The sequence below is a fragment of the Phaseolus vulgaris genome, chromosome 1 (genome assembly GCF_000499845.2).
Source record: "Phaseolus vulgaris cultivar G19833 chromosome 1, P. vulgaris v2.0, whole genome shotgun sequence".
Classification (NCBI taxonomy): Eukaryota; Viridiplantae; Streptophyta; class Magnoliopsida; order Fabales; family Fabaceae; genus Phaseolus; species Phaseolus vulgaris.
The window spans coordinates 2,420,226-2,430,575 of NC_023759.2; the positions used below are offsets into that span (position 1 = coordinate 2,420,226).

Here is a 10,350-nt window from a genome sequence, read left to right on the forward strand (position 1 = left end):
GATATATTTTAGTTTAACTCTACATCTTAATGTCATTATTATCATCGATATTCTTATTCTTGAATTTTATGAGTGTGACGAGTGTTTTTGCTTAGACATAGTCCTTTTACTTGTTCAAAAACAAATTGTGGAAAATAATTTTTTTTAATAATTTGTGGTTAGTTCAACCTCATGCCACTGTAAGATAAATGGAAGACCAAGTAATGATTTTGACTTTACCAAATAGTCCTAATTTATAAATATATATTAGTAAATCATTAATTTATATTTAATTTTTCTTTTCATTATTTAAAATATTTTTTATATAAAGATTTCTATGAGAGAAAATAGAAAAGGAAAAATTGATCTATGAAAAACTTTGAAAAAAATCAATAGAAACTTGAAATTTATCCAAATTAATTTTACATAAATTAATTTTAACTTTTCGAGATATGAATTTTTTTGTCTTGGAATTTTTTATTTTTTCAAACATCTTAGTTCTTGAGTAAGTGCACGTTGTGTGTATGATGAAAAAATCCAATTGAAAGATTAAATTACTATTTTACATTTTTTTCAAATTTAAAAAGTATTGGTATAAAAAAAATAGACATGGTTATAATTATATTTATACATATATTCCAAATACAAATGTTTTGCTAATAGAAAAATGGTGAGAAGCTAGTTACAACCGAGTCAAAACCAAATGGCTTAACTAGCCATGAAGAATAAATTTGTCAATCTTATGACTCTGCTTCACAATAGACTAATGACAACTGAATTTGAAGTGGTAATGGTTGGGACCATTGGAAATTTGTAAGGGCTGAGTAGTAGCCTTTATCACTTAGTTAATGTAAATTTAACCCATAATGAAGAAGGATCATAATCTCTTTTTTTCAAATGTAATTATAGTGTTATTTACTAATAAACTACCTTAGATGTGATTTAAAATATATATATATATATAATAACATAAAATTGGTTTTTATCTCTATTGCAAACTTTAGATCATCCAAGTATCTATAATATAAAAATGATTAAAATAAATTTATTTGTATCTGAAATTATTCTTAATTTTTTTTAAATATTATTTAATTTTTTTAAAAGTTTTTATTATTTTGATTACAATCAATGTCTATAATTAGATTGATATAGTGAAAATTCAAATTAAAATAATTTCACATAGAAAATGAGTTATTTCAATATTTTGATACTAAAAACATTTGGATAGTTTTAAAATTTATACCATAAACATATTTAACTCAAAGAAATAAATATTATAATAAAATTAATAATAATAATAATAATAATAATAATAATAATAATAATAATACCGTCCACCATCACTTTTAAGTTGATGTGAATGAACAAAAAATTAAACTATTCATACATTCTAATTAAACTATTTATTTATTTATTTTAAAATGCTTCAACATGACTTTTTTTTTAATCAAATTTTATGAACTAATTTAAAGAATGTTTTCATAAAAAAAATTCAACAGTTTTTTCTTTAACTTTTTGCTAAATTTATTTATTTTATCTTTTTAACTAACTTAACTGTTGAGCTTTCTGCCAAGAATACAATCCATATATGTTATTTTTATTCTTAATATTAGTATTAGTATTAATTAGTATTATCTCTCTATATATATTCATTAGTTAATAGTATTTTTTTAATAATAGTTTTAAAGAAATTAATACTACTAACTGAACCAATTTCTAAAATAATCAATATCAGAAAATTTATCAATGAATGTCTCCATCCAAAAATATAAAATTGGGTGTGAAGTTGAGAAGGCTTAAAGAGAATAGGGATAGTAATTAAGAGGCATAGCTCCATAACCTCAAAGATCACATTATGCCTAGATAACTAAACACCATAATAAGTACACTTCATCAATCATTTCAAATTTGTTGAAAGTGTCTTGGTGGGTACAAAGTACCTCTTGGTTGAATTTTGAAACCTCCTTTTCATTTTAATTATTGAATCAACTCATATCCTTTTCCGCAAAAGAGTGAAGAGAATAATTTTATTGTGTCCATTGTTTCTTGTTGGCTTGTAATTTTCATCACTGTGATGATGTTCTTTTAAACTTTTATTTGGAGAATACGAATTTATCCAGAATTATGTTTTTTATATAATTGATGTAACTTGCTATAATACTTTTTCATTAATTATTTAACTGAAGATTAGATTTGTTAGTTTGATATTATACTAATTGTTACGGTTATCCTAAGTTTGCAGCACCCTCTTTCTTTAACTCATATAGTATTTATTATTTAGTACAAACAAATAAGAAAATATGCCGTAAAAAATGTTAAAATGAAATTTAATTTATAATTGCAAGTATATAATTAATAAATAATTAATTATTTTTTAATTTAAAAACAAATGTACATAACAATAGAGAAAATTAAAAAGATTATAGAAAAGGTAGACCACCGACCGATGGTAGATTCAAATGTGAAGCCCCACGTTATGATCATTAGTCTTATTTAATACATATTTTACAAGTCTTAAGAAACCCACCAATGGTAGAATAGCTTAGATATTACAAAACACTTACCCACTAACCTTTGCGTGAAGAATTAATATTCTAAGAAATGGTTCTCCAACGGGATTAGAATTAAGACACCGATAACCTTCATTTCTTTTTGTTATTCTAACAATTTTTTCGCAGTCTTTCACTTCTTCGCTTCAAGTTTTCGTGAACTTTAAACTAGAACTTTAACGTGTAAAACTTCAGTGCTAGACACTTGGTGGTATTAATACTAGATAATAACGTATCTGATTCTTGAAATTTATATTTATTTATATGATTAGTATAATCCTTTGTTATTGGATCGAATGAAGAATTTATATCGTAATTAAGAATATATTATCTAGTGTTTGATCATTGATTAGTCTCGTTAATCTTCTATTTAGACGTAATGGTTTCGATCGGTATTGACCAAGTACCAGATCTCCAAATGTCGTATGAATCCGATCGATACAGAAATTAAAATCTAATCTAGTCATAATAATAAAAAAAAACATGTAAAAATAATAAATAAATAAATAAAACACTAAAAATTTCTATAATTTTATACTACAACAATAAAAATTTATCTGAGTTATGCTATATGTAAAATTTGTTGAATTAACTATAATTTTATTATTTATCCCTTCATTCTTCCTTACTCAAATTTCTTTAACTCTCAATTAATCTTTGAGAAAAATTTGTTTGAAGATAATATTTGATTGATAATTTTGTAATTATTAATAAACCATCATTTTCATAATAAAGAAAGATTGTATTGATAATTTTTTATTCTTAATAAGCCATCATTTTCATGATAAGAGAGATTATATTGATAATTTTATAATTCTTAATAAATTTCAATCAACTATAAAAGTGTTTCTTCAACAAAAAAGAATATAAAATAAAGAATGAAACTTTATTTTAGAAAAGTGTGAAAAGTGATTATTCACATTGCTATCATTGATAACAATGTTTGATCTACTCACAGTTGGACTTTAATAACAATAATTAATATCTGGGACATATTTAATTCAGTGCTTATTAGAATAGAGCCAGCTCTACGAATAGCAATATCCCTTTATTATATAAAAAGAAAAGAATGGATGTTTTCTCTTTCAACTTTACTTTCTATCTTTCATTTTCTCTTCACCCACATTAGCAACACATTTCATTATTTAAACAAAAAATAAATAAAACCAATAGGAGTACAGTTTATTTTATTGCATTTATTTTGCTTCCCCACTTAATTAAGTAAGTTTTAGTATACTAATTATTTTTTTCATTAAATACGATCATGTCAACCTAGATTTATAATGGATTTGTATTTAAGCTTTACCAAGAGAAGTGTGCTTATTAAAATAAAAAGTCAAATATGTCTATTAAGAAGGGAATTTTAAGTTTAACTCAATTTTATAAAATTAATTAAATTAAACATATATTAAAATGAAAGGTTTAAGTATTTTTTAAGATATTTGTATGTGTTTAATAAATGTAAGTTCTTATTAATTTGGACTAAAAACTTAAAATCATCAATTCATATGAATTTAAAGAGTTGTGTTAATTTTTAAATTTAAAAAATTTAAAAGTTACTAACTTAAAATTATATTACTTAATCAAGGTAAATGTTTACATGATTGGATTCACAAACTCAATTTAATGCAATTATTTTTACCAATATATCTCTAATATAACTCCAACATTCACACAATTAGTCCATTGGTCCTAATTATTTAGAGAAAAGTTCTAATGATAAGAAATATAAATATGGTTGCTAGTAATGAAAGACATAGAAGGGAAAGGTAGAGAGAATAGACGACAAAAGAACACAAATTCAAAGGGTAACAAAGAAATAGATTATATTAGAAAGGGAAGTACCAAAGACCAAGATACAATAAACTAAGTGGTGAAATAGAGATAACACAAAATAGGTCAAAGATGGCAAGTAAAAAGACATCATAAATGGAAAAGAATGACAATTATCATGCAATGGAAAATAAGAAATTCTTAGATGATATTTGTGCAAAGAGATTATCTCATCCAACAAAATTTGACAAGGTACATATATAAGAATGGTGGAAAATTTGACAAGGTACATATATAAGAATGGAGGAAGAGATAGGAGGTCAAGACCAAATAAGATTACACTATCTAGGAGTGAGATCCTTTAGCCTGTATACGGCTGATTCGGTAAAGCTAGTTAGCGCTTGGTTTGGTTGGTCATTTGTCCGACTGTTTTGCGTGTCGAGTTAGGAGTTTGATTCTATGTGTTCTTGTAAAAGGGTTGGACCACCCCTTAAGTGGTTCCCATTTATTTATTTTTTATTGCTGATAAAAAAAGACACTATCTAGGAGATGATATGATATTCACAAATGACGTGAGTGAATGGTTGAGAAAAAAAGAATATTGAGACATTGGACAAAAGTGATATATGAGTATCCTATTATATAATATAAGAGGATTGAGGGGTGAGAGGAAAACTAATAAAAAAAATTATACAAAAAGAAAAAAATATTGTTATTATATGTTTAAAAAGAAAATAAAAAAGAAAAAGTAGAATAAGGTCTTTATTAATACGTGTGGCTCAATCTTGAGACGAATGTAAAAATGAGCAATATAGTTGGATTAATAGGGGGACTGTTTGTATATGGAATAAGAAGGCATTTCAAGTTATAGGGATCTTCACATGACTTGGTCTTTTTGGACTGGAAGGGGTGTGGAAGGAAAAAAAAAGAAGTGTAACATTTGTTAATATGTATGCATCTTGTCATATAAAGAGTAAGATCAGGATGTGGCATGCGTTGAGAGAAATAAAAGAGAGTAATTGTTTGATTGAGCACTTACTACTAGGACAAAAACTATAGTTAATAGTAAGGGTGCAACTTTTTTTTCTTAATAGCGTCAACTCAAGTGCCACGATTTGATAGTGACTTGGCCCACCTGAACTCTGTTACAGAACAATTGATGTCACCTACAACAATCTCTCCCTCAACAATTGTCTCACTAGGAATCAAACTCTTTGATTATGACTCGAGTCAATTGGCCTACACCACAAAACAATTGTGCAGCCTGCAACAATCTTCCCCTAAACAATCACTCCACTAGGAATCGAATTCGTGACCTTGGCTTTGGATTGAGCACTTACCATTAGCCCAAAAATTATAACTAATAGTTAGAAGAGTGTAACAACCCTAGCACCACGAGACATACTAAAAGGATAAGAGGTCAAGTTTATCAAAACACTTCATAGTAGTGGAAAGTTCACAAGAAAAGTTAATTTATCTTCCATAACCTTAGTGTCGAAGCTAGAGAATCCAAAGAAATTAAATGAATACAAATAATTCCTATAAATAAATTGTATATAATAGAATAACAAAAAATTTAATAAGAACGCTCAATACAATTTTCCAAAGAGTAATTGAACAACTTCAAAATAAGTAGTTTAGGAGAAGAAACATGTTACATACTATTTTAGTATCTAGCAAGGTAGTAAATGAGATCAAAAGGTTGAAAAAATGATATGTAGTTTTTAAAGAAGACTATGCAAAAAAGTATACAACTTTGTAAACTATCTACTTGTATGTTATATTTAATGGAGAGATTGGATATGAGAATGTCTCCAATCTAACACAATTTTGGTAATTATAAATGAAAGTCGATGAAGAAATTTAATATACAAGTTGAGTTGTGTCAAGAGGATCCCCTAACTCCATTTCTATTTACATTAGATGGAGAGAGGTTTGGTGCGTTAAAGAGGGAGGTGATATAGGAAAATAATGTACTCGTGTTATAAGGTGGGAAATGACGTAGATGTTAGTATCTATCAGTTTATGGAATATAATTTTTTTGAGAAAGACAACTACAAAATGTAAAGATGTTAAAGGATGTATTGATGAGCTTTGAAAGAATATGATGCCTTAAAAGATCAACTTTTATAAAAGTTGGTTTGGAGCATTTGGATTGGAAGGAAGCATGATCTAGGAATTTGCCAAAAAAGTGGATTATGTTTATATTGTCCTATTTTTTGTACTTATGGGTAACTTGTTAAGGCTAATCCAAGAAAGGAGAATATGTGGAGACCAAACATTATTTAAGTTAATAGAAAGCTAGTGATTTGGAAACTTAAAAGTTTATCGTATGCATGGAAATTTATCACATTGTACGAATGTACAAATGCACATTACTGGTAGCACACGGAGGGAACAAACATGGTCATAAAAGAAATGTGGAGCATATTACAATGTGCAATGACATGCAACATTTAGAGGTAAAAAATTTGTGCTTTTTTAAGAGAAATTCATTCAATGTAGAATAAATGGTACAACAAATTATCTTTGGTTATTAAGAATGACATGAGAGGTGGATAAAATGAAGTTTTCATCTCAATGTTGCTCAATAATTTTGCTTAAAAAATAATTACATACTAAATGTTTTTTACAGTGAACAAAAACAATGAAAAGTTTGCAGAAATACATTAGAAAAAAAAAAGTAAATAGAAACAATAGTTCCTACGAAAGATAAATATAAAAAATATTGAATTGTGCTTAATTTTACTTAGTTGTACCATTTTGTTAGGATATAATTATTTTTCTGGTTTTTTTCCTTTTTAAGTATTTACTATTAGTTGTTATTTAGTATTAAGATGCAATGAACCTAAATACAACATAATTAGTTGTTTTTGTTCTATAAGAATTTAATATCCCTTGTACCAATTATTTATACGAGTCTTCATGTAGAAGAAAAAAAATGTAAAACACATTTCAAGATAAAGTCATGAAAATAAAATTTACCAATTAATATAAAAAATATTATTTTAAATGCAAATATTTTAGAAAAAAAAATCATTACTATTATTTTTAAAATTTAAGATTACCGCAATCATTATTTCTTCAACTTGTTTTTGTTAGTACCGATTAAATAATCATTGAATAGAAGATTTTTGTTAAAAACTACTACGTATTGTTACTTGTGTTCTATTGTCTTTTTAGCGTTAAGGTTTTTACATAAAAATCAATAAATAATATAAATTTTTTTATTCCTGAAAGGTGATTATAAATATTGATGAAAGTTTATGTTATTTTTCAATTAAGAAATTAGAAGAATTATTTTATCAGAATGTAGAAAAATGATTTCCTATACTTTCTTAATGTATTTTCACTTGTAAATAATTGAAGATTGAGGAGTGTAATTAATACTATCTTGAAAGTTTTTAATAAAAAAATGCCTCGAAAATGAGACACGTATTTAATGAATTTATTTATTAGAAATTTGTAAATTATTTTCATTAATTACTTACCAGAAAAATGAGCAGAATAAGAAGATGGAGAAACAATGTTGGTACGTACGCACGAACGCGTTTAAAGGAGCAGTCCTGGCACGTGCCTGAGAGATTGAATTTGGTAAAATCAATCTTCATATGTGTACGTGTCATTAGCAGAGGGCAGGGTTGGGATACACATGTAAAATGTTATCCCACTCCCACTCCCCCATTCATAAATCTTCGCTTTTCGCAACTCCCTTACCAGTCCCCTTTCTCTCCTTCACATTAACCTTTCTCCGAACCTCACATCCAAACCCCAACACGAACCTTCGCTTCGGATCCTAATCCCTCTCATGGGAACCGAGAGCTACACTTACCTAGGACGCAATTTCAGCCAACTCAGCATCAACGACGCTTCCTCTTCCTCCGCCTTCAGCGACTGCAACAGTGACAGATCTGGCGAATTCGCTACCGCTTCTTCGCAAACGCGCCGCTTCCTCATCACCTGCGCCACCGAAAACTCCGACGACTTGATCCGTCAACTCGTCGCCGATCTCCACTCCGCCTCACTCGACGATCAGAAACAAGCCGCCATGGAAATCAGATTGCTCGCCAAGAACAAGCCCGAGAATCGACTCAAAATCGCCAAAGCCGGCGCAATCAAACCGCTGATTTCACTCATTTCCTCGTCGGACCTCCAGCTCCAGGAATACGGCGTCACCGCGATTCTGAATCTCTCGCTCTGCGATGAGAACAAGGAGGCCATCGCATCCAGCGGCGCGATTAAGCCGCTGGTTCGCGCGCTGAGCACGGGAACCGCGACGGCGAAGGAGAACGCGGCGTGCGCGCTGCTGCGGCTGTCGCAGGTGGAGGAGAACAAGGCGGCGATTGGTCGTTCCGGTGCGATTCCGGCGCTGGTGAGCCTTCTGGAGAGCGGCGGAATCCGCGCGAAGAAGGACGCGTCGACGGCGCTGTACTCGCTGTGCACGGTGAAGGAGAACAAGCTGAGGGCGGTGAAGGCGGGGATCATGAAGGTGCTGGTGGAGCTGATGGCGGACTTCGAGTCGAACATGGTGGACAAGTCCGCGTACGTGGTCAGCGTGCTGGTGACGGTGCCGGAAGCAAGAGCGGCGCTGGTGGAGGAAGGCGGCGTGCCGGTGCTGGTTGAGATCGTTGAGGTCGGAACACAGAGGCAGAAGGAAATCGCGGTTGTTATTCTGTTGCAGGTGTGCGAAGATAGCGTGACGTATCGCTCTATGGTGGCTCGCGAAGGTGCGATTCCTCCTTTGGTGGCTTTGTCTCAGTCCGGCACCAATCGCGCCAAGCAAAAGGTATAATTCCATTCCATTTGCATCAACATTTCCACTACTCTCTGCAAACTCCTCGCAACGTGGCACAACATCAAATTAAAAAATAATTATCAAAGGACCAAACTGCAATACGATAAAAGAAATGTCAATTACTATTTCTTCGTCATCTTATTTTTTCTTTTCATCATATAGTTTTCTTAGCAAATTATATAAAGTCTCCTCTGAAATTAGAATAACTTGTAAATGTAGTGCCACATCAGCCTCATTGCACAGTGGATCTCCACTTTGCAATTAAATTTGTGTTAGTGAGCATCGACTCAGTTATTCGCATTGCATCGTTTATGCCAATCTTATTGGTTGTGTTTTGGAATATTTTAGTTATGAAGCTCGTTTCAGTGCTAACATTACTCTTTTGTTATTGTTGTTGGATTTATTTATTTATTTATTTTAGTTTATGGTTTGGTGTGTGTAGGCGGAGAAATTAATTGAACTTCTGCGGCAACCGAGATCCAGCAACGGCGGTGGTCGTGCGTCGGAACTGGCGGTGTAACCTCCGGCAATCATTTATTCGCCGTGGAAACAAACATCACATTTAAATTGTGAATTGGTTAAAAACACAACGTGCGTCCTTCCAAGAGAGACGGAGAGTTAATTAAACTTTGTAAATATCTTCGAGAAGCTTTGTAAAGATTGTGGCACAAATGATACAAGTTTGAGGTTGGTTTGGTTTTTGGGCTATGCAAAATAATGCACTCCCACTCCACGCCATTGTTTTTTTTTTTTCTTCATCATTATTTATATTTTGTTGCTGTGAATGTGAGGGCTGATGGTATGCTTCTGGGCCCTTCAACTATTTATGTAATTATTGCCGTTATAAATGTGGTACTTGTTTATTTGGTTTTAAAATTAGAAGCATATAGTGAGATAAGAGAACAAACATAGTTCTGAAAAGAAGAGAGTTCTTCAAGGCTCCACAGCCAAAAGTGACCAGTGTTTGTTATTTTTTGTACTTGGATTAGGTAGGATGAATAAATAAAATTAAAATGTCTTAAAAAAGGAGGCCTTTATTTACAAGAAAGTGAATAAATGTAATTAAAATATTGGAGAAAATCAAAATAAGATTTTGAAGTGCGTGTAAATCTGGAATACGGACGAGTTGGTGGAGATTTTTTCCCGTGGATTTTTATTCCAAATAAATATTTAAAATTGGAAATAATGGAAGGATGTTTGAAGCAGCATTAAAAAAAAGAATTAAAAAAGAAGAAAAAGAAAAGAGAAGAGAAA

The 10,350-nt window shown here is 30.5% G+C and overlaps 1 protein-coding gene across 1 annotated transcript; it reads left to right on the top strand.

Moving 5' to 3' along the window:
* The first annotated feature begins 7,754 nt into the window (after positions 1–7,754).
* Positions 7,755–9,972, top strand: LOC137816551 (U-box domain-containing protein 4). Its single transcript, XM_068619737.1, has 2 exons — positions 7,755–9,087; positions 9,539–9,972. The coding sequence occupies exons 1-2, from the start codon at positions 8,110–8,112 to the stop codon at positions 9,614–9,616; spliced, it is 1,056 nt and encodes a 351-aa protein (XP_068475838.1). The 5' UTR covers positions 7,755–8,109; the 3' UTR covers positions 9,617–9,972.
* Positions 9,973–10,350: the final 378 nt, after the last annotated feature.